The sequence below is a fragment of the Balaenoptera acutorostrata genome, chromosome 2, assembly GCF_949987535.1.
Source record: "Balaenoptera acutorostrata chromosome 2, mBalAcu1.1, whole genome shotgun sequence".
Taxonomy (NCBI): domain Eukaryota; kingdom Metazoa; phylum Chordata; class Mammalia; order Artiodactyla; family Balaenopteridae; genus Balaenoptera; species Balaenoptera acutorostrata.
This window is the reverse complement of record NC_080065.1, coordinates 15,539,724-15,566,947: the sequence shown is the minus strand read 5'-3', so window position 1 is coordinate 15,566,947 and position 27,224 is coordinate 15,539,724. Positions and strand designations below refer to the sequence as shown.

General features: G+C 47.0%; 1 protein-coding gene across 2 annotated transcripts; it reads right to left on the bottom strand.

The window, feature by feature from the left end:
- On the bottom strand, positions 1-26,543 carry OTULINL (OTU deubiquitinase with linear linkage specificity like). 2 transcript variants are annotated; one of them, XR_009007223.1, is made up of 9 exons: positions 26,364-26,543; positions 10,797-10,956; positions 10,679-10,710; positions 10,124-10,215; positions 9,198-9,347; positions 6,839-6,967; positions 5,659-5,928; positions 2,678-4,841; positions 1-774 (listed from the first exon to the last, which is right to left on the bottom strand). XR_009007223.1 is itself a non-coding variant. In XM_057541311.1 (8 exons), exons 1-8 carry the CDS (start codon positions 26,425-26,427, stop codon positions 4,668-4,670), a joined length of 1,071 nt encoding a protein of 356 aa, XP_057397294.1. In that variant the 5' UTR covers positions 26,428-26,543; the 3' UTR covers positions 2,128-4,667. The 2 variants fall into 2 exon arrangements, 1 of the variants encoding a protein (XP_057397294.1); XM_057541311.1 differs by lacking the exon at positions 1-774 and having other exon boundaries at positions 2,128-4,841.
- Between the last annotated feature and the right edge of the window lie 681 nt (positions 26,544-27,224).

Sequence of the window (27,224 nt, the reverse complement as noted above, 5' to 3'; positions counted from 1 at the left end):
CCATGAGGCCTTCTAGCATTACTGATTTGACCTTCACCCCACCTTTTCAAACTCAAGGATGAGTAAAACAGAATAGTAAAATGCTATGCTGATAGTTTTAACTACCATCCTCTATATGGTCTGTCTAGATGTTCCGTCTGAGGTTTTATAAGTTAGAAATAAGGAAATATTCTTTGTTTACGAATAGGCTATTTCAATGGAAAAAATATTTCTGTACCTCAGGAATGCTTCTTAGGACACATTCCTTATTTAAATAAACTACTTGTACAGAAATGGGTTTTACAAACCATCTAGGCTAAGTTGAAAATACTTAAAGCGAGCATTTAAAAAAAATTTTAGGAAATTGTCTTGACTAAACTTTCCAAGTGACTAAGTGACACTGGTGGCAGCAAAATGACTTAAATAATCTGAGACCTGATGACGTTGACTATGAGGACCAATGGATCAATTATATTCAGAACTTGGGTTTTTTTGTTTTTAAAACAGAGAGTGGTATTTTCTCCAGAGACACCGGATAGGAATATAACTTGATCATCCCACATGTGGTCCACTCATCCACGCTGGCTTTGAATCACACTCATTCCACACTGAGCTCTTGTTTCCTCAAGCGCATTCTATGGTCTTCCAGTGCAGACAGACGGCATGCACTTCTGGCGGTTCTACACAGCCTTCTGGTCCAGGGCTGATTGAACATGTGAGTAGTTGTTCTATCACTTATAAACCATGTTGATATTAAGCATAAATGTAGTCCAGATAAGCTTTCATTTTCTTAGCCTAGAGGAGTATGACAGGATTAAAACCAAAGTGAATTGAGGGACGACTCAACTGTTTTCAGCAAATAATATAGAAGTGATTGTACCATTTGGACCCACTTAATTTTGTGTCTGACTATAAAACAAACACTGTGACAAACAGGATTTGAAGGAAACTGAGTGACTACAGAGAAAAGTATACCTAATATAGTCAATACTAAGGTAATGAAACAATATTCAACTTATGACAAGCAACCCAATAGACCGTTAAAGTTTTAGATCTATAAAAATATATATTTTTAAAATTTACACAGTAACAACTTACATAGTCTTAAGCAGTGTGAAACACATTCTTATAAAAAGAATCACGCAGCTTTAGAAACATGCTATTTAAGAGAACTAATTCTGAATTAGTCATTCCTTTATTCCTATTTGTGTAGGTTTTCACATATCAAGTCAGTTATCAGTTAAAAAACATATACCTTCTTTAATGTGGATTCCCAACATTTTCAGAGTACTCATAAATTAATTAGATTTTTTTTTTTCCTCCCCAAGGCCTGCTTGGACAGAATTAAAATGGTCTTTCTTAGATCTCAATAAAATATGAGAAAATCATCTGATATATAACAAAAACAAATATTTCCATCCAAAATTCATCTGCAGAAAGTCCCTGGAAAATTAACAGGAATGCCCCTGATCTGAGCTGCTCTTCTCTCCTGGAGGCTGGGCTGAACCTATGCTAGCTCTGTCTGGGGCTCTCCCGTACACCAGAGGAGGCCCTGGGGCTTTCCTCTGCTGCCTCCCCCGTGGGTGGAAATGACTTTGGTTCAGGGCTGTGAAGGCCCACATCCAAGAAATTCAAGTCACTAAGGTGGCCCTGAACTAATACAGTTTCTTGGGGACCTTTCAAATGATAGTGTTCCTAGGATGAAACCAGAAGCCATCTGTAGTTATTTCTTTACTTTGGAGACAAAGCAAAACATAATTTGCATGACTCATTTGGTCACCTAAACCTCCCTCACGTTGGACTTTACACTGAGGGTCTTTTAAGGCTGGAGGAAATACTGAGATTAGAAGGGCACGATAGAAAGATAATGTGAAAAGGAAAAGAAATCCAGGTACCAGGCAGGGGAATTAAACTTGCTTATCAAAAAAGTCAGTCTTGAAGATAAAAGTTCTAAGGATGGATGGTGGTAATAGTTGCACAATGTGAATGTACTTAATGCCATTGAACTAAACATTTAAAAATGGTTAAAATGGTAAATTTTATATTATGTATATTTTACCACAATAAAAAAGTCAGTCTTGTACTAATATTCATACAACCCCTCAGTGTGGACACACATGGCCAAAATTTAAGAGAGGAACTTATTCTAACATCAAAAAAGGACAAGGGCATACATTTTCATTTTTGCTAAAATTCCTCTCATCATTTGAACCCTATAAGGTTAGAGAGACATTAAATGTTGGCATCACACAGGAAATTCACTTCCAATTTATTGTTGGCATTTAAAAGTGGTGCTAATTTATATGCAGTTCCTTTTAATTAGTTTGTTACATTCAATTATACAACTGAATTAAAAACATAAAAATACCCAGTACCTCTTCCCTTAAAATCTTCTGTTCTGATGCTTTCCCAAAACACAGCAATTACTGAGGAGTCATCTTTATTTTTTACTTTCATTGTATCGAAATGTTCTTCACAATCTGGTCTTGCCCTTCTTTTTAAAGAATTCTTTTCCCACCCTGCCCCATCCCCCCAACACAGTTAAGGATAAACATCATGGGTTGATAATGTCACAGAGTTATAGGCTGCCCATCCCTGTGAAAAAGTTCTTCCTTTCAGTCCTGGATTGATGTGGAAATCATTGCACTGGATAAGGAGATGCAAGGCCAGTGGGAACACACACGTGCCAGGTACATACCTGGACAGGCTCAGGTGGAGCCAGGAGTCCAGAGCAGCAATTCTACGTGTATCAGTCTCAGGAGAACTGCTGCAGGCTGTCATCATATCTGCTTGTGAACACAGAGGGGAGAGTTCATTTTTTCTTGGTCACAGTAACACATCAAGGGGGTCACTTGCAACAGTGTCAATTAAATGACTGGGGTGATGCAAAACCATAGATGCCTCCAAGCAGGAATGGGCTGTAGAGCTCACGTGAGAACTCCTGCTTCGCGCGCCTGTCAAGCTAACGCACAGCCCCTGGAGCTGAGCTCGCTACTCTGCAGCTCTTCACCCGGAGAACAGAACGACGGCAGGCACGGCGCTGGCTGATGCAGTACAGCTCATACAGGTGATCGTCCCCATTACAGAAGAATCTGATTGTTATTTTCATGCACCACAGCATTTAACATACCTCTTTTTCATTTACAGTAAAATATGGAAATGTGAGAAAACGTTAGCGTCAAACATGGTAAGACGTTCTTAGAAGGGATGTGTAACTTTGAAGTAGTGGATCATTAGCCAAGATTTTAAAGGTTATTTTGTATTCAATATTTGTTGAAATTCAAAACAGACGAGCAAAGTACCTCCAAAATAAAGATTACCAAAATAAACGGAAAAAGTATTTCCAAAATAAAGATGACCAAAAGCTAGTTAGCCTGAGTATATTAGTTGTCTACTGCTGCTGTAACACGTTACCAGAAACTTAGCGACTTAAACAGCATATCATCTATCGTCTTACAGGTCTGTAGGCTAGAGGCCTGACACGGGCTCCACTGGGCTACAATCAAAGTGTTGGCAGGGCCACGTTCCCCTCTGGAGGCTCTAGGGGAGAATCTGTTCCCTCGCCTTTTCCAGCTTCCAGAGGCCACCCACATTCTTTGGCTTGTGGCTCCTTCCTGAAACTGCAGTAACTTCCTTCCTGTATCTGCTGTAAGAAACCAACGCCAGCAGTGTTGCATCTGTCTCTGACTGTCCTTCCATACCTCACATTTCCCTCTGACTGACTGACACTCTCCCAAGTCCCTCTTCCACTTTAAGGGCCCTTGTGATTATGTTGGGCCTACCTGCAGAACCCAGACTACTCTCCCTATTTCAAGGTCAGTGGATTAGTCCCTTAATTCCACCTGCAACCTTATTCTCCTTTGCCATTTAACCCAACATATTTACAGGTTCTGGGGATTAGGATGCAGGATTCTCCCTACACACATAAAATACACATGTAAATACACATTAAATACACCGTTTAATATTTTTGTGACAGTACAATAATTGTCATTCAGTTGCCTTAATCTACAGAACTTAATCTCTGATCTATATTAAACTAGCCAGATGCGATAGTAAAAAAAAAAAAAAAAAAGTAAAGAGATGTAAAACAAATTGTACAACATTACAAAGTAGTGGCTATGTGTACGTATGTGTTTAGATATATATATAAAATTATACATGTTTATGTGTGTGTGAGTGTAAATACACACACACACACACACAATTTTAAAGTTAATTGAATGGTTCTGGAAAATTAATATACCATAGAGATTCCTGGGAAGGTAATGCTTATAAAATAAGGCCATGTTTATGAAGATCCAAAATCAGACAAAGAACATAAAGATTATAGACAAAGAAATTCTTTCCCTTTAGTCCTTTTCCCCTACTTGTTTTCTTCTCGCTTTCTTCCTGTTGTTGTTCTTCCCAAACTAAATGTCCTTGTGCTCTGTTGTGGGTGAAATGACCAGAGCCTTTACAAACAAGGTCAAACCACCAACCCACAAATACATTAGTGCAGGGGCTCTGGAGGAAATCACTGGAAACAAAGGGAAGGCACGTGGGTCTCCGTCCAGTGTACCTGTAATCCTGGAAAGGGAGGTCCCGATTCCTCCAATGGCAGCAGTACTAGCTTTGCTTTTCTAGAAACATTACTTGCAAGTGTGACCACTGTCACCGGCGAGAGCTGGTGCCCGGTCCAGGCAGACTTAAAAGACAGGAATGTGATAGTGGCGGTCATTCTCGGTCAGCAGGGAGACCTCCGGCCACTCCCTGAGCGACTCCTCTGGGTAGCAGACTTCAAAGTCTCTGGAGTTAAACCTGAACAGTCTGAACACTTTTATCTTTACTTCCAGGGAGTATCCAAGTACAAACATATCAATCTGGGGAAGAGATGAAACAGAGGTCACAGATACACATTTCCAAATTCCCACCTCTCACCAGCGGAGGGCGAGTATTCTTCTGCAGCTCATGAGATGACGATGTACTTGCTGACAGACCCACACATGGACCAGGGAGTGGGCACGGGGCTGGGGACAAACGTCCGCGGTGCGGAGGGCAGGGGACAAGCGGAGAAACGTCTCTCTCTGGGGAGTAGCGTGAAGAAATCACAGGGAAAGCTGCCTGGGAAAAAAAACTAATAATGCTTACAGTAAAAGTTACACTATTTGTTTTTCCAACGGTTTTTTTTTATCGTTTTAAATCAATTTTTATTAAAATGTCAGATGATTTTGAGCATCTCCTAGGAAAGCAAAGCAAAGCAAAACGAAAGCCCTTTTCTATGGGGAAATAAAAGCATGGTCTGGACTTCTTTTAAAATTTCAATAACTTCGATTTGTCTGCACTAAGTAGCCAAATGCTCTCCCAGATGTTGCCTCAGTTTGCAGCTGGACTTCCTCCTGGGTAACCTCTGTTGTGGGAAAGCCTGTTACCGCCCGAGAGGCAGTGGGAAGGTTAAGAACGCTCCCAGCACTGCCACCCGCCAGCCACAGGGCTGCAAAGACGCAGCAGCCAGCACCGGGCAGGAAGGTTTATCACTCTTCGTTTCCTCATTTGAGGGCACTCATACCCACCCGCCACCTCTTTGCAGCTGGATTTATCACGGCTGAAAGCAAACTACAAACAAACAAACACCTATGTGCTCAGGTGTTGCCAGCGTCGTCCTTCATCAAACACACACAATTCTTCTGCCCCATTTACCTGCTCTAGTCCACACGTGTCACCTACAGAGTTCAGGTGATTCATCATGAAGCTCAAAGGGTCGGAAGAGGTTTCCCGGGTAAACAGGAGTCGAAAAAGACTGGGAATGACGTTTTTGGTCTTCATTTGTTCATAAGCCTCAGTGACTTGATAGAGCATGATGAACTTCAGAGCTTCGTAAAGTTTACACTCCAGGATAGCATCAGAAAAAAGGACGTTGCACATGCTTCCTCGCTTGTGATAATCTTTAATTCCACTAAATTCAGTCCACTAAAAGCAAACACAGATGTAAAGTGAAACTTAAACGGCAAAGGTGAATACATACGCCATTGCACAATTTTTAAAGTACTTATAAAACAAACCAGAGATTAATAGAGGGGAGTCGAACTTTAACTTTTCATTTTATATCATTTGACACTGATTTTTTTAACCCTAAGTACTTATTACTTTTACAATAACAAAATATTTCATTTAAACTAGTTTTTCAAAAAAGCACCACCTACTAGGTAAAATACTAAACAAGTCAATTTCCTAAAGCTGCCTCTAAGGGTGTTGGGTTACACAAAGGACATTCCAGTGAAGAACAGCACTAATTAGTATTCTTTCTTTACCACTCACTGTGTGCCAGGGTGGGGTATAAAGCAATCTACGTGCATTCTCTCATTAAGTCCTTACAATAACTGTACAGGGTTGAGACTATTCATATTTTAGTTTTACAGATCAGAAAACCATGGCACAAAAATGGTATTTCCCAAGGAGGATTCATTTCAATGATCTAAAATCTGTGTTTATTAAGAGCAGGGAAAAAAATCTTAGTCAAATTAGTCCCCAAGTTACTAATAGGCACATTTCAGAAGGGCATTTCCCAGTGCCTTGTCTGGACCTTGCACCGCATTTTTCTGGGGAAACAACAAAGGTACGTGATTGTTAAGGTTTCTGGCCAGTCCACAAAAGCCCTCTTAGCCCATAATAGGTCTAATCATCACGTAGAACAACATTGCTGTTGTTCATCACTTGGAAGGAGAAAGAAGAGCAGGAAAGGAAATGGTCAGTTACTAGAAGACTATTTCTGCCTGCACTTCCTACTTGCGGGACATAAAGGGGCATGCCTGACATGCAGAAAAGGGGCTGCGTGTGGGATGCATGCTTCCATTCCTAGTTTTCCCCCCTAAAGACTCACCTGTGTTTTCAATAATTCCACACATTTACGTAATTTTCCAAACACATTCGAACCTGTATACTTCTCAGGACCAAAACTGTATTGCTGGATCCAATTACAACCTTGTGAAAAGAGCAGTTTTTCAGGAAGCTTGAAAAGGAAGTAGATGCCAACAGTGATCAGTATCTCAACATGTCTGACACACAATTTGGAATATGTCACAGGAGATAATCTTATCTCATTCAGAAATCTTCATTTTAAAAGACTGTAACAACAGTTAAGTAAAAACGTATAGTCTTGTTTTAGATTTGTGGATTAAGTGATTTGGATCATCTTAATTCACAGTTTCACAACTGATGAAAACCTAAATGAAGATTATGTCTACAGAAACAATCTTTTTGGATAAAACATTTCCCGAACTTCCTAGGTATATCCCTTTAGAAATTATTTTTAACCAAGCACCGTTAGAGTGACATAGTACATCAGGGAAATGTGGATTGTAGAAGGATGCACTTTGGGGTTCAAACCTGGCTCTGTCACTCGCCTGCTGAGAGACTGCTCAACCAGCACTGGTTATGTAACCTCTCAGCCTCATCTCCACTGTAATGGAGACAATGACGATTGTCAGAAATCAATGACAGTACTAGCCATTTTGCAGGACTCTTGTTGGGACTAAATAAGATTGTAGAATACATAGGAATCTGATCCATTGTGGGTGTCTGATACATTTTCCCACCCAGCCGAGCTGGTGGAGCCCAGGGCCTCAGCTAAGTTCTCTGTCCTCAGCAACTAGCAGCAGGGCTGGCACACAGCATACACTTAACTGCTAGATGCAATTAAACTACCAATAAAAACAGCTCCAAACAAAAGATGTTAAGGAAATAGACCGTGTGTAGTTATATATATGCAAATACTTTATATTTCTTTGCTCCTCCATCCTTAAATGTACATCTGTGGTTAGGCATACTACATTCAAATAAAAATTAAGGTTATTCATAAGACTGCGCTGCTTTACACTGTTAAGAAAATGAAAAAAACAAGGTACTGACCAGGAGAAAATATTTGCAAATGACATAGCTGATGAAGCACCCGTATTCAGAATATATAAAGAATTCTCAAAACTCAATATTAAAAAAACCCAAACAACCTAATAAAGAATGGGCAAAAGATCTGAACGGAGACTTCTCCAAGGAGGTAATGTGGATGGCAAATAAGCACGTGCAAAGATGCTCAATATCATTATCCATTAGGGGAATGCAAACAAAAAGCAGTGACACAAATGCACCCCTATTAGAATGGCTAAAAAACAAAACAATAAACCTGAGAATGTGGAGCAACTGGAACTCATACGTTATTGGTGGCAAAATGGCAGAGCCAGTTTGGAAAAGAGTTGCCAGGTTCTTATAAAGTTAAACATAAACCTATCATGTGACCCAGCTATCTCACTCCTAGGTATTTACCCAGAAGGAATGAAAACTTACGTTCACACAAAATCCTGTATGGGAATATTTATAACAGTCTTATTCATATTTGTCAACAACTGGAAGCAATCTGGGGATCTCCCTGGTGGCACAGTGGTTAAGACTCCGCGCTCCCAGTGCAGGGGGCCCGGGTTCGATCCCTGGTCAGGGAACTAGATTCCACATGCGTGCTGCAACTAAGAGTTCACATGCCACAACTAAGGAGCCTGCGAGCTGCAACTAAGGAGCCCGCCTGCCGCAACTAAGACCCAGGGCAACCAAATAAAGAAAGAAAGAAACTGGAAGCAATCCAGATGTCCTTCAACTCATGAATGGATAAACAATATACGTTATATTCATATCAAGGAACACCATTCAACAATAAAAGGAGTGAACTAAAAATCCATGGAACAACATGGATGAACTGCAAATGCATTATGCTAAGTGAAAGAGGCAGATTCAAAAGGCTACACACCGAATAATTCCATTTATGTGACATTCTGGAAAAGGCAAAACTAAAGGGACGGAAGACATATCAGTGGTTGCCTGGGGTTGGGGGTGAGAGAAGGGTTGACAAAAAGGGATACGAGGGATTCTCAGGGGTTGAGGTTACACACTGTGCTTGTCAACACTCAAATAACCATAGCGTAGAAAAGTGAATTTTAGCAGACCACCTAACTTATAAAGGACAGATGCCCTTCTCAAGAAAAGATGCTGGCATTAAAAACAAACACAATTGAGTGCGACTATCCTTCTGAGATGATTTGTTTGCAAACTGACATGAGAGACAGAGGACTGGGCTAAAGGACCTTCAGTCTCCTGATGCCCTGTGCACAAAGCCACCCACAGAAGACCCCGAGCACCTGTGTTGCAGTCCCTGTCAGTGCGGCCTTTCCCGAACTTCCGGTGTGAGAACGTACCTTCGCAATATCTTTCTCTTTCATCCAGGATGGGAAAGAGAGGCCCTGGCTGAAGACTTGGAAGAGCACCGACCTTAGTGCGTCGTAGTTGTCTCTCCTTACTTGTCGAACACATTTAATGTGCCGCTGCCAAAACAGCTCCTTGTAAGCCTATGAGCACGAGAGGAAAGACTGTCGTTAATTCCGCTGGACGAGAGAGTAAAGAAAGCAAATCCACTGCATCTTCAGCAAGGTGTTACTCCCCAGTAAAGTGGACGACAGAATCAAAACAACTATAAATTATGAATGTGAACACGTGTAATTTTCAAGTGACTTTTGTGTGTATGGAGTCCATGTCGTGCTATTTTAGCTGGTAACTTCCTGGAAGCCCAGAGCCGGGAAATGTCATTCTCGGGAGATGATGTCTACAACCTGAACACAGTGAAAAATACTATATATACTTTTAAGCCCATGCTAAAGTGTCATTTAAATGTACTTTTCTTTTTCCTTCTCTCTCTCACTCTCTTTTTTTTTTTTTTGGCTTTAGCTAGTGACAAGGTTGGACAGCACTGCTGGGAATATTTACCAAGATTGGTCTGATGGAAAGTTCTAAAAGCCCTCAAAATGTTTTATGTTAAGGTGCCTGAATCCCTCAAGGACAGAAGTCTCCACTGCATGTGCAGATGTGTTCATAGGCCTGGCCAGGAGGGAGCTGAAAAGGGTACAACCACTCAAGTGTCCTAAAATTACGGGCCTAATTTACCCGAGTCCTCAAAGGCACTAGCTCTAGGTGAAAGGCCTGAAGGCAATGTCTAGCAGCTGTTTGGCTTTTAATTAGAGCCACAGTTGTTCCTGGTGCCACATTTGGTAAAGCAGAATGGAATGCGTGTTTCCCGATTTTTACACACAAATTCTCCACCCACCATGAGCTGTATAAACAGACACACCTTCCTCATCAGCTTGGCATGGGGTGTCTCTCCTTTCCATTCTCTTGCACAATAATTGAGTAAATCAACTTCTGCCTCCACGCTGAGGTTCCCTGAACCAAATCAAAGATACAAGGTGGTGAATTTTCCCTTTCCTTTCCCTTCTTTTTTTTTTTTTTTTTAAAGGATTTTCTTATTTATTTATTTATTTATTTATTTATTTTTGGCTGTGTTGGGTCTTCGGTTCGTGCGAGGGCTTTCTCCAGTTGCGGCAAGCGGGGGCCACTCTTCATTGCGGTGCGGGGACCGCTCTTCATCGCGGTGCGCGGGCCTTTCTCTATCGCGGCCCCTCCCGTCGCGGGGCACAGGCTCCAGACGCGCAGGCTCAGCAATTGTGGCTCACGGGCCCAGCTGCTCCGTGGCATGTGGGATCTTCCCAGACCAGGGCTCGAACCCGTGTCCGCTGCATTAGCAGGCAGACTCTCAACCACTGCGCCACCAGGGAAGCCCTCCTTTCCCTTCTTGAACCCTCTCTGCACTTTAAAAATAAGGAAACATATGCATGAAAATATTTACTTTTGAATCTCCTCTGCAGATATCCAATCCACCTAAAAGATAAGGGAACGATAATATCAAAATTCTACTTTAAACAGCAAGGGCATTTTTGAAAATTAAAGATGACACAGCCACATACCTTTTCAGCCAGTGCCCTAAATATAAATGTAGCCTTCTGAAGTAGCAGAGGGTGCCCACCAGAAATGAAACTGCCAACGTCACTGACCCCTTTGCTACTCTCCACGTGGTATCTAAGGCTTGGCTGGTGACGAGTGTCCAGGAGTGAACTTGGTCATTTCCTACAAAAATTTAATAATAATAATAATACTGTATAGCATGGGGAACTATATTTAATATACTCGATAAACCATAATGGAAAAGAATATAGAAAGGAATGTATATATGTGTCTAACTGAGTCACTTTGCTGTACGGCAGAAATTAACATTGTAAATCAACTATACTTCAGTAAAAAATAAAATAAATATACATCACAATTACACAAGCCTGCTTTGTTTAAGGGGGAAAAAAAGATACACTGGATAATTTTACCTGTAAAGAGTCTATCATTGATTTATATAAACATTTTTTAAAGCATTTGAAAATTCAATCTAAAAATTAAAGAAACACCTAGTTCTCCTATAATCAGTGTCACATATGAGGATATCTTTGTTCTACGGAATTCAAGAGGAATAGGGCACATAAAGAGCGTGGGTTTCGGAATCCCTCAGACCTGAATTTAAAACCCGTTTCTCCTACTTATTCAGCTGTCTGACTGTGGGACACCTCATTTCTCTTACCCTGAATTTTCTTGACTGTAAAATGGGAGTGAGAATACCGACCTCGCTGGAGAAAGATGGAATGAAATCATTTAAGAACCAGCACAGTGCGCCTTGCACCGTGTAGAACATCTGTTAAATCCAAGAATGACCAAGGGAGTCTGCTCAGCCCCGAGCCCACAGGAGTCAGTCACACCAGGGGGGTCTCCTGCCGTGTGGCCACCACCCACTTTTGCCTACAGCGATACTCTTAGGTCATTACGGGCCGTAACACATGCCATCATCTGAACGCACAGAACAAGACTCAGACAGCAGGCACAGAGACATCGTTTCCAGAAAGTGGGCCACTTAGAATAGTCGTGGATGGAGCTAGGTGTGCAGCTTACAGGGTACACTACGATTCCTGATGTGACAGGAGAGAAAATTCACAGGCCGGGAGAGCCCAAACTACGTACTTGCAATATTTTACTATGTGCAGCAGATTCCTAATTATATTATGTTTGAACACGTAAAATGCTGAAGTACAAATGAGGAAGAGAACTTTTGAATGGTGGCCAAACCTCCTGGGGTTCATTGTGCAACAGTTCCCTCCCTGGCACATTGGTTTAGTAAAATTCCAATGATTAACTGTAGTAAAAGCCTCCTGGATTCGGAATCTACAATTTTAGCATTTTTGATCGTATGGACATTTGATATGCGTATCTCAGTGAAGTTGCTATACATTCTCAATAAAGAAATATATATACTCTCAATAAAGAATGAATTTACCAGCAAATAAAGAAATAAAGTTACCAGCAAAAAAAAATATGCATGTTTATAATTATTTAAAAGTACATTTTTTTTATTATTCAATTAAACTATTTACTTTTAGATCGTTGTACATTCATATGCAGCTCTGAGAAATAAGCTTGTAAGAGACAGACATCATGTACCCTTTACTGGAAAAGTACATTTTCAAAAGCAGGTACTTACCTGTTTAGAACAATTGATTAGCTGTTAATTATGTATTTACTTCTACCTAGATATTTAGTACAAAGTTTTTAATGAATTGTTTAAAAATGTAAGCTATAATGCCTTTGCATCTATAATTCAGACTTCTATTAAAAAGTCTACATTATTCTTCTTAAAGAATGTATAATATTTTAGTATAAAGAGAGAGCATCATATGTGTACATAATCACTGCCTTGTTGACGAGCATTTGGATTGTTTCCCAGTTTTTCACTTTTACAAACATTTTCCTCCAACGGTCCTCGTGGACTCACGGTATCTTTTAGGATAATTTCTAGAAGAGGAAACTCTGGGTCAAAGGGTGTGCACATTTCCAGATGTTACAGACGTTGCCAAAGTGCCCCCTCAAACAGTTGACACTCCTGCCACATGTACGAGCCTCCATTTCCCTAAACCCCAGGACCGGCTATGATTCCTCACTGCCGTAACACGTTCACAGTCCTTCCTCTGTGAAGAGCCTTTTAGAGCATCTGCCTGCCTCCCACCGGGTCGTCCTGGTTTTTGCGTGCACTTGGAGGGCTGGGGGCCGGCTGCTGCCCCCTCCACGGGGCACTGCTCTCACCCGCCTCACACAGACTCCAGTCGACGGGCTGCATTCTTAAAAGATACTGCCCGGCCCCTCGGGGCACTTGATTTGAGACCCCTGAAATGGGGGCTTCTCCTGAGCGTGAGGCCTCTCGACAGCTGCCAGGGCCTCCATGGGGACCCACCGCAGATTATGGTCTCCTCACACCTACACACACGTGCGTGCGCATACACACACACACACACACACAGACACACACAAACACACGCACTTCCCTAGCCTACTGCCCTAATCCTTGAAATTAAACCCACCTCCAACCCAAGAAAGGGCGGTATGATCAACTTCTCAGAAAAAAACATGTGAGGGCTCAACACCCCCTTCCCATGCAAACCAAGAATACGAGCCTAAACTCCTTGTATCCACTCTACCCAGGGCACCCACAGGTACTGGTCAAGTGACTCAAGCCAAGAAGGGCCAGGGAGCGTATCACGGGGGCTGGTGCGGGTACCAGGGAGCGGCCTGGAAGCGGGACTCAGGAGGTCACAGGGGAGTGGGCTGCGGCTCAGAGACAACCCCGAGGTGTTCACGTAACTTCGTATGGAAATATTATCAGGAGTGGGGCTTTGACAGGTCAAAAGAGCTACAGTGTGAGCTTTGCTACGTGCCATACCCGGTGGCAAGCGGTTTACAGGAATTGTCTCATTTGCTCCTAGAAATGCAGTGGCGTAAGGAGGCCCTGGTCCTGCGGTACACGGGGTGGGCGACTCCACGCCCCCACGTGCCCGTCCCTTAACCCCGGGAGGGAGGGCAGCAGGACAGCCCAGCGCCGGGGACGCACGGCGGCTCAGGGGCGCCTCTCGCTGGTAACACGGAGGCCCCCTTGGAGCCGCGGGATGGTTTAAGGAAATGTTGGGAAGAGTGCCGAGCTCGTGGCCGGGCACACGGCAAGCACCCAAAACATGTTCATTATTATTTTATCACCTGAGGACACTGCGAGGGAGAGAACGATGAAATAAGCCGCAGAGCTAGAATTCAAACACACGGGGCAATGCGATGCGGAAGCTGGACGCTGTCCCACTTGCCTACCCTGCCTCTGAATGATGGAGCTGAGTGAATCCCAAACCTGCTCTGCTACTGCAAGTGGAATCCAGACTCTTTAAAAAGAGAGTTTAAAAAATTTCTCCTGCATGTGTCAATAACTGGATTACAACTCAAAACAACAGACACGGAGGAGAACGCCATAAATGAGGCACCCAGCAAAATACTATCGTGATCACAGCTTTGATGATCTCCTGAGTCAAATCTCATTTCCCCCAAAGCAGCCGAGACGGGATAAGATCTTCCATGTCAGAATCTTCCCGGGGTCCCCCTCGGCCAACCGGCCAGGGAGAAGTCAGCACCCGCCCGCCCAACTTCCCCTCCCCTGCCCGGTGCCCTGCCTAACAGGGAGCTGGCCTTGGGGGGCGCCCCCTGGACTAACAGGAAAAGAGAGAAGTCCCACCACCACGGAGTCAGTCTTTCAACATAATAAACAGAGGAGCGAGAACAAGGGCAAGAAACAAGGGGAGTGGGGACGAGGGGTGGCTTTGGCGACGAAGAGGCGGAAAACAAGCGTTGCCAGGAATTATGCATTTGATCCTTTTTAATGCTCATCAAGAGATAAAAATGAAATTTCTTTTTAACCCTTTTGGGCTGGACCGCGTGGGTGGTGGCTGAAATGAGGTGATACGTGAGGCACCAGGCATTCCTATGACAGAGGAAAGTGGATGAACTAGGTCTTACACACACACACCCCCCCCCCCCGTCATCACCATTACCACCTGCTGAGACCTCAACCCACACAATCCCAGGTAACACTTAGGTAGTTGCGATGTCCTTTGGGTAATGACACCAGAGCCTCCTGAAGCCAGCAGTGTGGCCATCTGACACTAAACTCCGATCTGTGGTCACTCAGACTACATGTGGCAGATGAGACCACTGACTGGAACTGAAAAAATTAAAAGCCACTGTTTTTTTTGTGGTAAAACTCTACTTAGCCTTTTTCTTTCCGTTCTCTAAACTGTACCAAAACTGAAATAATTCAAACACTCAAACAGGAAACCAAAAAGAAAAAAACAAACCTGAAAACAAAACTTAAAAGACCCAGAGGAGCCGCAAACCGAGTGATCACCCTGACAGCTCTTTGCCCCAGCCTCAGGCTGGCTCGCGGGGAGAGCCCCGGGGTCTGGCCCCTGGGGCTGCAGCGGCACGGGGAGCTCGCTCCCCGCTCGGCTCCTCTGCCCCCGGGTCCGGCCCACTGATGTCCTCCTGAAGCAGAGGCGGCGGATGAAGGGCTATGAGCGGGCTTCGCGGGGCGGAGCCTAGGCCTGAGCTAAACAGGCGGCAAAGGCGATCTAATTTCCACATTGGAGACAGCAGGGGCAGCGAGACATGTCACATGGGAAAATCACCTTGTTAAAAACTTTAAGGTGAAAAACACTAAATTTGATATAATAAATACAACAGATATTTCTATCAGCTTCAATGCCATATTCTGGTTGATTAGCAGGAGATGGTAGGAAGAGTGGCCAAGAGAGATGGATGGGTTAGGAAGCAAATAGGGCCCGGGACGGCCGTGCCCCTTCTCTGTGGCAGGAGTGGTGAAGGGAGGGGGGTGCCCCAGAGAGGGGTACACACAGGCCACGTGGCACAGTGGACTGGGAGGGGCCCGGGAAGCCCCCCTCCCTCCTGCCCCTCGCCCTTCGCTTATGCTACTTCTTCCTACCCTGGGCTGGGCGCCACGCTGGCAGGCAGTGAACTGAAAAGACACATGCTCTGGCCCCAGGGAGCTCTTGGTCTGGTGGGCGATGCCCTGCTGTCAGGAAAGGCTACTGGTCAGCTTGCCCAGGCCCACAGGTTAGCACGTCCCGGTGTCGGGGTCCGGCCGGGACACAGAATAACACGAGGCCCTCATGCTGGATGCCCAGGTGGGTCATCTCTCTCAGAGGGGAGTTCTGAGAACCTCAGAGGCTCGAGAATAAAGCAAAATACGGTACATTCGTCCAAACATATAAACTAAGCAATAAGCAAACAGAACGATAAACATACAGAACAAATCCTGTTAGGTCATCAAGGCTTCTGAATAATTTAGAGCAAATGGGAGACTCCTAGAGAAAAGTCAGCACAGTGGAGTGAAAGGTTGCGTTTAAATGGTCTTGGCTCATGCAAAACCATAGGTTAGTTGGGGTTTTTTTTGTATCAGCTATGTGGGAAAGAGAACAAATATCCTCTTAATAAATCTTTGAAATGGTGAGGTCAAAAGACTTTCTACACTTTTGAATTTCAGGTATTAATCCTGCTCAGTTAAGAAACAATGGTCTCCCACTTAGTAGAGTTCTATAACCAACAACTACAAGATCAGTATCACTGAGGAAGAGAACCACCAACGCGAAAGTTTTTATCTCGAAAGTCATGACCAGCGAGACACACAAGGGTAGCCCTGTCATGCAACCAACTTAACAAGGCTACGCGCGCAATCCCACATCCCATAGGACTGGGCATGCTTCACCCAAGGCTCCTGCCAACCAAGAGTCAGCAAACACAGCAGGAAATGTTCCTTGCCAAACACTGAGGGGACTGGGTGCATGTTTTTAATAACATCATAGCTCAGGGTATTTTCAGGTACTGGGCACAGCGTTAGGTGTGTAAAATTCCGCCCATCACTTTAATTTTCTAACCATGTGGCAGAGGTTTAAAACCCACCCAACTACAGAAGCACAAAAGCAGTAGGTGGGATAGGCTCCGGGGACCCCAGAACTCCAGGTCACTGTACCCAGCCTGGCAGACGCCCTGTCCCTGGTCTGGTGGAGACGGCGGGCTGGCGGAACAAGCCTGGGACCCAGTCTTTATTCTGCCATTTTCCAGCTACAGGACCTCAGATGAATCACTTTGTCTCAACAAAGAGGCAAGAGGTTGGTGTGACTAGATCTGTCACCACCACTTGAATCGTTACTGCTTGGGGTCACAAGGAACGTGTCTGATTCTTCCTCCACACGACAGCCTTTTAGACCTTTGACAGAAACACGGGATGCTTGGGCCGAAGGGGCTGGAATCCCACTGGTTCTCCAAGGCCTGAGTCACACCAGCCCCTCAAGCAGAATGAATCTCTCCCGCGGTTCCCCCCCTGCACACACACACACACACACACACACACACACACGCACACGCCGTCCACACTGCAGGCGGGTTCCGGTTCAGTGGATTCATGACTGCGTCCCCCACTGGCTGGAAAGCATTTCTGAGGTGAAAGCTGAAGCTTCATTCACTGTGGACCTGGCCACCTGATGAGATGTCACACGCACACTTCATCTTTGAAGCCCAGAGAAAGCAAGCAGAAGCCTGAACTTGAACCCACGTGTTCTGACCCAAGGTCAGTGCCCTTTGAATTAACTACCCAACTGCCCTTCCTGAGTAATTCTCTTCCAAGAATGCAAAACAATTAACAAGCATGAACTCAGAAGGCAGCTGTCATTCCCACTGTGCCTTTTTCTCTTCTAGATCAGACACGCCCCCTTCTCTCCACCAGGCCTCACTCGACATGATTTGGTGGCGAGGGGCAGGGGGGTAGTCTCTTCATTATCCCGGTCACCCTTCTCGGGACCCACCCCACACTCAGAGTGAGACCGCAGGTCAGAACACACTGCCCTGAGTGTGACCCAAGCAGGAGAGAATTCAACCACGTGACCACTTCTTCACGCTCCATCGGGAGTCAGCAAGTTTTCTGTGCAGGGTCAGAGAGTATTTTAGGCACTGCCAGCCACCTGGTCTCCGTCCCATCCACTCAGATCGTCCCCGACAGAGGGGGAGCAGCCATCAGACAGTACACAGCGGGCTGGTGTTCCAACAAAACTTTTTTACAAGACGCTGAAATTTGAATTTCATATAAGTTTCACATGTCAGGAAATGGTATTCTTCTTTTGATCTTTTTTCCAACCATTAAAAAATGTAAAAACCATTCATAGGTCACAGGCCATATAAAAACTGGGTGGGACAGATCTGGCCCATGGGCCACAGTTGGCCAGACTCTGTCTAGATGATACATTCACACTAATGCAGCCTGCGATTGTATTAGTATTCAGCCTGCCATCAACCTAAAGCCGTTTAGACCTGTTGCTGGAGCACATCTCCCCATCTGCCGAAGGGGGAGAGAGAAAAGGTGCTTTCATCCCACTGTCCTCAAACCTCCAGGGGGAAGAACTGTCCTGGAGATCTGGTACTGGCCTCCACCCCTCTACCCTCTCCTCTTCCTCTTTCCTGAGGGAGGGAGACTTACCTGATGGCAGGTGTAAGACCCTCTGCTCAGCTCAGCCCCCTCCTCTCCACTAGGGTCTGTCTGCCTGCCGAGAGGTGCCCTTGGGGCTGCTGTCTCTCTGGGGGAGAGGCCTGACCTTTGAGGGGAGAGTACAGCTCAGGCACTGCCTGCAAGCCCATCTGGCCATATGGCTAAGACATAGGGATTTTATCACCGAGCCGATATTTAAAAAATCCCTGACTTCCGTGTCTACCTTTCAGTTAGTTCAGAACCTGGGAAGGGAAGCAAGGGATTATCCAGATCGCGTGTGCAAGCTCTGTACTTTTTAGACCCAGGAGCTGACACACATCCCTGCTAAATTTCACGTTACTGGACTTGGCTCACTGCTCTGACCTGTCGTGGCTTCCGTGGTGCTCTGTCCCTCTCTCAACTCTCAGACCTTTAAAAACTAAGCTTGTCTTCCACATCCCAAAATAGATCATTTGTGAACACGTGACCAAGAGAGAAATAAGGTACACCCTGAGACAAGCCACTTTCGCCACACAGTGATTTTTCCGTTAATCAGAATCATTTGGCCTCTGTCGCTACTGGTTACTCATCCTTCTAATTGGCTTCCCTTCTCCAACGCCATTTTCCACCCTGAAGCCAATGGTGTGTGTGTTTTGTTGGTTTGTTTTTTGTATCTTTTTTTGCATTCAATGGATGTGTCATCTCCTATTCAAAAATCTTTCTGGCTTTTCTTACGTACAGGAAAGACCCACTCCTGGCAGCCAGTGGCGTCATCTGGAAAGGCCTCTAAACAAGTGAGAGAGTGATGGGGCATCGCCTATTGCACCATCCCAGCCAGAGGCCTCGGAGAGCTGGTCTTCCCGTAACCAGGAACCGGCCTCACCACGTAACCCCAGCCACTGGTGGAACCAACTGAGAGGTCGGGCTGGGCCCACCACTGACGGGAGCCCAGGGCGGAGGTCTCCCTGTCCCCCTCCCCTAGTCTCTACCCCTCGCGGCCCCGTCTACCTTTACGTGGTCCTTCAGATCTGCTCTCCTGAAAAGAAACCAGAGGCTTCAAGACTAACTGGCCAAACGTTACAGAGCATCGTGCTCGAAGTCTACGGACGCGCAACATCCTGACCAGCGGGGCTCTTAGAAGGACGACCCTCGGGCCCCGTGGAAGCAGAATCTGTGCTCTACAGGATCCCCAGCGATGCGAGCGCAACCAAGGCCTGGGAGGCGCTGCCACCGAGAGGGACCCGTGCTTGCCCCGGCTCCACCTGTGGAGAATCTATTTATTGGCCGGGCGCCGGTCCTGTCTTTAGTTCCCAGGTGATTCCAATGTGTCACCGGCGATGAGACGCCCTGCTCTGGAGTCAGGGCTTCCTCCGTCCTTGGCTGCTTCTGTTAGCTCAGATATACTATCACACGCCTACTGATTTCCAAAACTACCCTTCGGGGAAATCGTGCCGGATAAAGAAAAGTCTCACTGGTCGTGTAATCCAACTACCAGTAAGTGCTGCCTGTGTTCTGTGCCTCTTTCCCTTTGGCCAAGGTGAGGGGCTACTTTTACTAGTCAGTTGCTATTTTTCCAAGGCTGGGATCTATGCCTACCTAAAAAAGAACTTTGCCGAGATTCATAATAAAGGAACCCAGGGCTTCCCTGGTGGTGCAGTGGTTGAGACTCTGCCTGCCAATGCAGGGGACACGGGTTCGAGCCCTGGTCTGGGAGGATTCCGCATGCCGCAGAGCAGCTAAGCCCGTGAGCCACAACTACTGAGCCTGCGCGTCTGGAGCCTGTGCTCCGCAACAAGAGAGGCCGCGATAGTGAGAGGCCCGCGCACCGCGATGAAGAGTGGTCCCTGCTTGCCACAACTGGAGAAAGCCCTCGCACAGAAACGAAGACCCAACACAGCCAAAAATAAATAATAAAATAAATAAATTAATTTAAAAACCACTGTTTGTGGTATTTAAAAAATATATAATAATAATAATAATAAAGGAACCCAACTACTAATGTGACCTCCGGGGAGGCTGACCAACTCCTCCTGGCTTGCCTGGGGCTCCCCCAGTTTTAGTGCTGAAAAGCTCCTCGTCCGAGGACATCCTTGGTCTCAGGCAAACCAGGACGGGTGCTCACCCTGCCTCCAGGGTCCCCCTTGGTCTGACCCTGACTCTTCCCTACTCTCCCACCTCTTCCTCTTGCTCCAAGATGACTGGCGGCCCTCAGTTCCTCCATCAGGGCTCACTCCTGCCTCCCGGCCTGCCTTTGCCCCTGCTCTTCCCTCATCTGGAATACTCTTCACTTTACTCACTCTCCAGCTCTCAGCTCAAATGTCACTTCCTGAGGCCAAGCTTCTCTGACCCGATCCCAACCCCCAGGCTTGGTCATATCCCTGCTACACTCTCTCACAGCACACGGTGTCCTTTTCCTTCACAGCACTCATCACAGTTTATACAACTGTGTTTGTGTTTGATTAGTGTCTGTCTCCCTGTGTAGGTAAATGTCTTAAGGACTGGGATTGTGTCTGTTTTCTCTCTGCTTTCTTGGTCCCTAGAAACATGGTAGACAGTTAATAAATATTTGTTGAATAAAGAAGATGAATTGATGTAGTCAGAATCCAGTCCACATGTCTCCACGACAGAGACTGCCAGCCAACCCCAGTATCTGTTCTCTCTTCTTCCACAGGAATAGAATCCTGACTTTGGCTGACATTCCACCTTCCCTACGTGCTGGGTATAGCCATGTAAGTGAATTCTGGCCAAGAAGTGCTATGTGCAGTTTTCAAAAGGTTCTGTTGAGAGGGGTGTGTACTCCTTGCCCTCCCTCCTCCCTCCTAGCTGGAATGTAGGTGTGATAACTGACATTCAGCAGCCATCTTGGATCAGGAAGTAGCTGTGTGCGTGAAACCCCTGCAGGGTGGAAACAAAGTGGAAGGAGCCTGGGCCTCTGACACTCTGGAGCCCATTCCAGCCCTGGGGAGCCATGTCTGAGCTTTGCCATAAAAGAAATAAACTTAATTCCCTTATTTGGGGTTGTTCTGTTACTCCACCATACCTAATCCTGCCTAACAGCCTCTCTCTTGCTGGTCCCTTCTGACTTCTAACATGCATGTCAGAAATGGTGTGGGAATTCCCTGGTGGTCCAGTGGTTAGAACTCCGCACTCCCACTGCGGGGGGCACGGGTTCAATCCCTGGTCAGGGAACTAAGATCCCACAAGCCATGCGGTGCGGCAAAAAAACAAAAAAGAAAAGAAAAAAGAAAAAAAGGAAATGGTGAGCCACCACTCTGTTTTCCCTTCCCTTAAATCACTCATGTAAATATAAAGCAGGACGTGAGGCTGTGAAGCGGTCACCTAGTGGGACGGCTTCAGGGTAGTGGAATGAGCAGGCCCCAGGGAGTCAGGAACTCAGCTCCAGGTCTGGTCCTAGACAGTCGAGCAACTTGGACCTCAGCTTCCTCCTCTATAAACAAACACAAGGAGGCCAGGCCACTCACCGCCATTCTCCTCCAAATGCCTCTTTATGTTAACGTGTTTCAGAGTTATGTTAGTGGAATAGTCACGCTGTGGTACAGGCACAGGATTTTAAGTAGTTGTGAAACAACTGAGGTTCAACTAAACTCAAAACGTTACTCAAAACTTGCCCTACAGGAAAGATGCCTGAGCGTGTACAGAAGATACATGAGACCTTGACAAATGCCAGCAAATACTCCACCCCTGAGACATGCATGCTTAGATCTGCAGGTCTATTACACCAGCTGACCTGAAAGCAGAATTTTGATAAAGAGCCTTTTCCGCAAGGGCTTGTCTGGAACCCCAGTTTCTAAATGACAGCAAGAAATAAAAGAGGAAGGTTGAGGAGCCTGGGGGAGTGGGAAGGGAAAGGAGAATTGTACCATCACATGTTACAGGCTCCAAACTTTGAATGAATCAATGAGGTATATGTGGGAGAAGATGCTGGAATATCCAAGCATGAGGAACAGTGCAGTACAAGGTAGGTCTATAAGCAGTGGCCGTACCAGTCCTCTGTCATGACAATCAGCTGAGTACCCCAAACTGAGTTTAACAAATGTTTAAGAAACAAAAGAGAGGGATACACCGTGGATAAAACTGATCTAATAAACTCTCAGTTTGAGTGATTTTTCTCTTTATTTCAGATTTCAGAGGAAGGAATCGATGCACCCGAGTCTTGCACTGCTTCAGGTGCAAAACTGAGGGACCCAACATTTATATTAATAATTCGATTGGCTACGTTTGCATTTCACGGTTCGAGGCCAGCCTTAGCTACGAACTGAACTCCCAGTTCATTTGTTAAATACCAAGTAAAATGACACAGAGCTGATCGGGTCCGCTGACTTCAGTGCCACTCAGCCCTTCACATCTGGATGGTGACTGACTGTCCTCGCCCACGCCGGCCTGGCTGGCCATCTCTTCCACTTCCCCTGTCCTCTCAGCCATTCTGCTGCTTCCACAGCATTTCAACCTATCCTGGCAGGCGATTTGGAAGACACAGAGCACTCAGTTTTCCTGTCACTTTAGAGATCTCACAGCAAAGTTGAGGTCTTCTTGTCACAGATCAACAAATATAACCGTGGCGTGCCTGCTGTCACTCACTCTAAGACCCAGGGAAAGGTTCTCTCTTTACAGGGAAGAAGTTCAGTCCACTTCAGCTTGGGAGACACAACGCTCCGGGGAACCCTCTCTGCCCCGGCTGAGGGGAGAGACACGCAAGGTTCAAAGCCCGCGCCCCTGCCCACCTCCGCTCCTGAGCCACTTGGGACCTGGCCTGTACCCACGAGGTCCTCCACGCCTGGGGGCAGCAGGAGCTCAGGTCCACTGTAATGGGCACACGAGAAGGCAGGATACTTCTTTTTTTTTCAGTGAAAAAGACAGCTGTATTTGATTTACATTTAACAAGATTTACAAAAAGGGGTAGGGGTGGTCCTGGGCTCCTGGCCCCCCCAGCTCTGGGCAGTGCCTCCAGGACAGCCTGTCTGACAGGCCGAGACCGGGACCCCCAGGTCTTCTGGGTCCCTTCTGGCCGCCTGGGCCTCAGCGTCTGACGTCCAGCTTGACCTCTGAGGTGGGCCCACGGCACAGAGCCCACCCGGAGTGCGGGTGCCCCACAGGCCAGGCCAGGCCGGGAAGGCATCTTGTGGCTCTGGGGGCCGCAGGCACTCAGACCCCACCCAAGAGGCCAAACCCAGGTATCTGGGCAGCTGCTGGTGCCCAGGGAAGCGGGCTGGGATTCTGCTTCTAAGTTGGGAGAGGACTCTTGAGAAGCTAACTTCCAATTATCGATACATTATTACTCCCTCTGCCAGAAGACTAACCCTAACTAATAGTCAATAAAAATCAATAACACTGGCAAGCAGAGAAAGAGCTAATAAGGTGTTTTCAATTACTATGTATCTAACATCCAACAGTTCCACATAAACTCAAAGTCAGAGTCACCTGGTTAAATCAACAATGAAAAACTTACTATTAAATTCTTAATTCAGAGGTTTATTGAGCATAGCATCTTATGTGCTACAGTTTCTGGGATTGTTGTTTATTACCTGGGAATCCCAGCAACAGTACTAACAGACAAGGATCCTTAGTCTCCTAGAAATGAACATAAACATTTTATTATCCTCTTATTTTAAACATGATGGCCTCTGTCTATTCCGGCTCAATTAAATGAAATAGTAGAAAAATAGACTATGACTAGAACAAAAGATCACTGTAAAAATGAGTGTATAAACCAAAACTTTTCCCTGTTGACTTACTGTAACGTGACATTTAAGTGTTCTTCCATTCAATTAATTACAAATCAATAAATGTGTATATAACCTCCATCTTGAGAACAGATTGTCCTAAGTAACTGAACATGGACCAGAGGATTCAAGTGGGCAGGAGAGAAAGGTCAGATACAATAGTCCATTAACTCCTTTAAATGGTACATAGAGACTTCAGAGCCGCGTATAAAGAAACACACGTGTAGGAAGTTTTAACTCGATAATGATGACTTTTTCTCCCGCACACAGACCTGTGAGTTCCCTTGAGCAACAACGATGGTGTTAAGTTGATAAGCCAACTTTACTTTAGAACAGCTTAACTGTGATGAGGTACCTTTGGAACCTAGAGTGCTCCCAGGTATAAGCCTGACTGTTTTAGGAGACAGAAGCGGGCGATGATTAGGAACACGCTGCGGGAGGAGCCAGCCTGCCAGGGCTTGAATCCCAGCACCACTTACTAGCTGGAAACTCTGAGGAAATTCCGTGACCATTCCGAGCATCACAGGACGGTGGTTGTAGAGATGACATAAGACCATGGGCAGTGTCTCCGTGTCCAGCACCGTGAAGAGAGCCCCAGTACCCACTGTTACTGTGGCAGGGACAACGCTGGGGGCTGCAGACGCATAGGACAGTGCCCACCCGCTCCGGGGAGCCAGGGGAAAGGTCAATTTCAAATTCAGTCATTGTGCCAATCAAGAATTTCTACTTAGCTGAAACACATGGTGCCAAAATTTACACTTTATTTGCTATTTAATCCATCTCACAGAAACGTAAGAGTAGAAGTATAAAAGTGACAAAACCGGCTGGCAAAAAATAGCAACTGTGGACCACTTGGTGGTAAGCATTCTCTTGTAGGCTCTGTTGCGGGCATGTGTTTTCAATTGCAGTGTTGGTTTTCCTTTTCCTAAGCCCTCAAACTATTTTTTAAGGAGGGAAAATGTTTCCCTTTAGGCTGGAGCTGAGGAAAGAATTCTCTCTGCTCTCACAGTGCTGGCACACCTTGAACTTGGTGCACTGGAAGGGGAAATTCCTGACAATTGCAGTAAGCCCAGAGTAGATACCCTTCGGCGCCCCCCAGCCAGCTTTTCCCAGCTGTGCCCCACCTCCGCTTCCAGCTTTGCTCTGCCAAAACAACACAGGGAGAAGGGAAGAAAATCACATATGAAAAAGTTCAGATGGATACACCCCCAGGAAATATTTGGCTAATTCTATAAGAATCCAAGGTGCAGAAATGTTGAAAATTAGTTCATTCTCCAAACTTTTGAGAGTGGGAGATACGTCAATCACAGAATTCTGGACTGGGAGGGGCTTTATGGATCAGCTAGCCTAGTGCCCTCATTTTATGGACCAGGACCCAGAAGCTTCGAGGCCCGCAGTCCGGGGCAAAAGGATGTCTAGAACTCATGTCTTGTCTCCTAGAACCGGGCTGTTTTCACCACACCCGACACTTTGCTGTGTGAATCAAAAGCTCCTGCTGGGACCAAGAATCCGGACTAAGAAGCAGTCCCAGGAACTTCCCATTGACGCTGCGGCACCTGGAACAGGCGTGCTCCCCAAATTCACCCGTGGGCTCTCACCCCCGGGGTGGCCTCCAGGGAAATACACAATCGGGAATGTGCTCCAAGCTGAGAAGCAGATCATCCTCCTCAGACCTGGGGCTGGAAGCATGGCAAGGAAAGCACCCTTCACCCGTCCGGTGAGGGCCCAGCTACGCACGCAGAGCGCAGAGACGCCGCGACACAGGTGGCGCGCGGCGACCTCGGCCACCTGTGCCATACTGGGTTGCCGCTCCTGTCCCTGGTGACATTTTTGTTTCAAAAGCCAGAGTTTTCTCTGTTGCTCATCGAGTCTCGACTGCTGCGAAGGTGTGGGCCACATCCTCTGCCAGCAAAGCGCGAAACCCGTCAACTTCCCTCCGACAACAATCAAGGGCTCGGAGGGGACACCGAGAAGGGGACACCGGCGCTCGTGGGCGCCAGGGCCCGACCCCAGCCGCTGCCGGGGCACCCCACCCCGCCGCAACGCATCCCAGCCCGCAGGACCCGCTTTCTCTTTCCAGGAACCCGCCTGCTCTGCCTCGGAGGGTCGCTCGCTGCCTCGGCCCGAGGGCGCAGTTCCTCACTTAGGAGCGACCCCCGCCCCCGACGGCCCCCCCAAACCCTGCAGCCCGTCCCCCTCCCCGCCCCGGGCAGGGGCGCCCCGGACCTCCCACCCCTGGGATGGCTGGCCCCGAACCTTCCAACCCAGGGCTGCGCCGACGGCCGGCGGGGGCGAGCGCGTCCCGGGCGCCCGCGGCCCCCGCCCCGCCCCGCCCCACCGGGCCCCGGGCCCACCTGCGGCGGGATCGCGAGGTCGTTGCCGCTCCCGCTCCCGCGGGCGGCTCCTCCGCGCCGCCATGGCGGCCGCGTGCTGCTGATGGGCGCGGAGCCTCGACCGGTGCGTCTGTCAGAGGCAGCGGCCGCCGGCCGGCGCCCGCTCTCGCTTCCCGGCGGCTGGCGTGCGATAGAGGCGCCGAGAGGGGACCGCAGCCTGCGCTCCCGCCCCGAGAGCCCGCTGGTTGACTGACACACCGGGCCACCAATGGGAGGCCGCGGCGGGGGCGGGGCGGGGCCAAGAGGGCGGGGCCTTGCGGGTGGGCGGGGTCTCCGCGCCTTCTGGGTCGCCTGCCCGGGCTGCGCAGAGCCGCTGGTGCTCCGCGGGGCGGGGGTGGGAAAGCTACTGCTGGGATGCAAACGCCGCTTCTCGGGAAACATACTGGGGATTCCACCTGGACGGGTCCTACGACCTCCCTGGCACTTTATATCGAAGGCCCATTGAGTGGGAAGGAAGGAAGACTGGTGGGTGGGATGGTGTGGGAGAGGGACTGGTCCCATTTTCCTCTCATGGCAAGGTTACAGCATTCCCTTCCCTGGCCCATACGTTAAACCGCTGGTCGGTCAAGGTTATGGGTGGGCGAGACTGGAATCCAGCTGTTGACCCAGGGCCTGTTCCACTAGACTGGGCAGATTTCCTGATCTTGATTTCCCTCCGGCTCAGCAGAACGGGGTTGTGCTTACTTAGAACTCAGTTTACATTAGGAGCGGTTATTGACAAAGCTGATCATCTGTTAAAGTGGTTTATCAAAAGGAAAAAACAAGGCAGTAGCGAATAGTAAAAATAAACAATCCAACAATAAAAAGGCACAACAAGGTCCT

Coding starts and splice junctions, on each gene's coding strand:
- OTULINL (XM_057541311.1), bottom strand. CDS start 26,427: ATGGCGGCGCGGAGGAGCCGCCCGCGGGAGCGGGAGCGGCAACGACCT. Junction 5,929..6,838: donor TGGAATTATTGAAAACACAG/GTGAGTCTTTAG, acceptor GTTTGCTTTTAG/TGGACTGAATTTAGTGGAAT. Junction 4,842..5,658: donor ACACGTGTGGACTAGAGCAG/GTAAATGGGGCA, acceptor TCTCTTCCCCAG/ATTGATATGTTTGTACTTGG.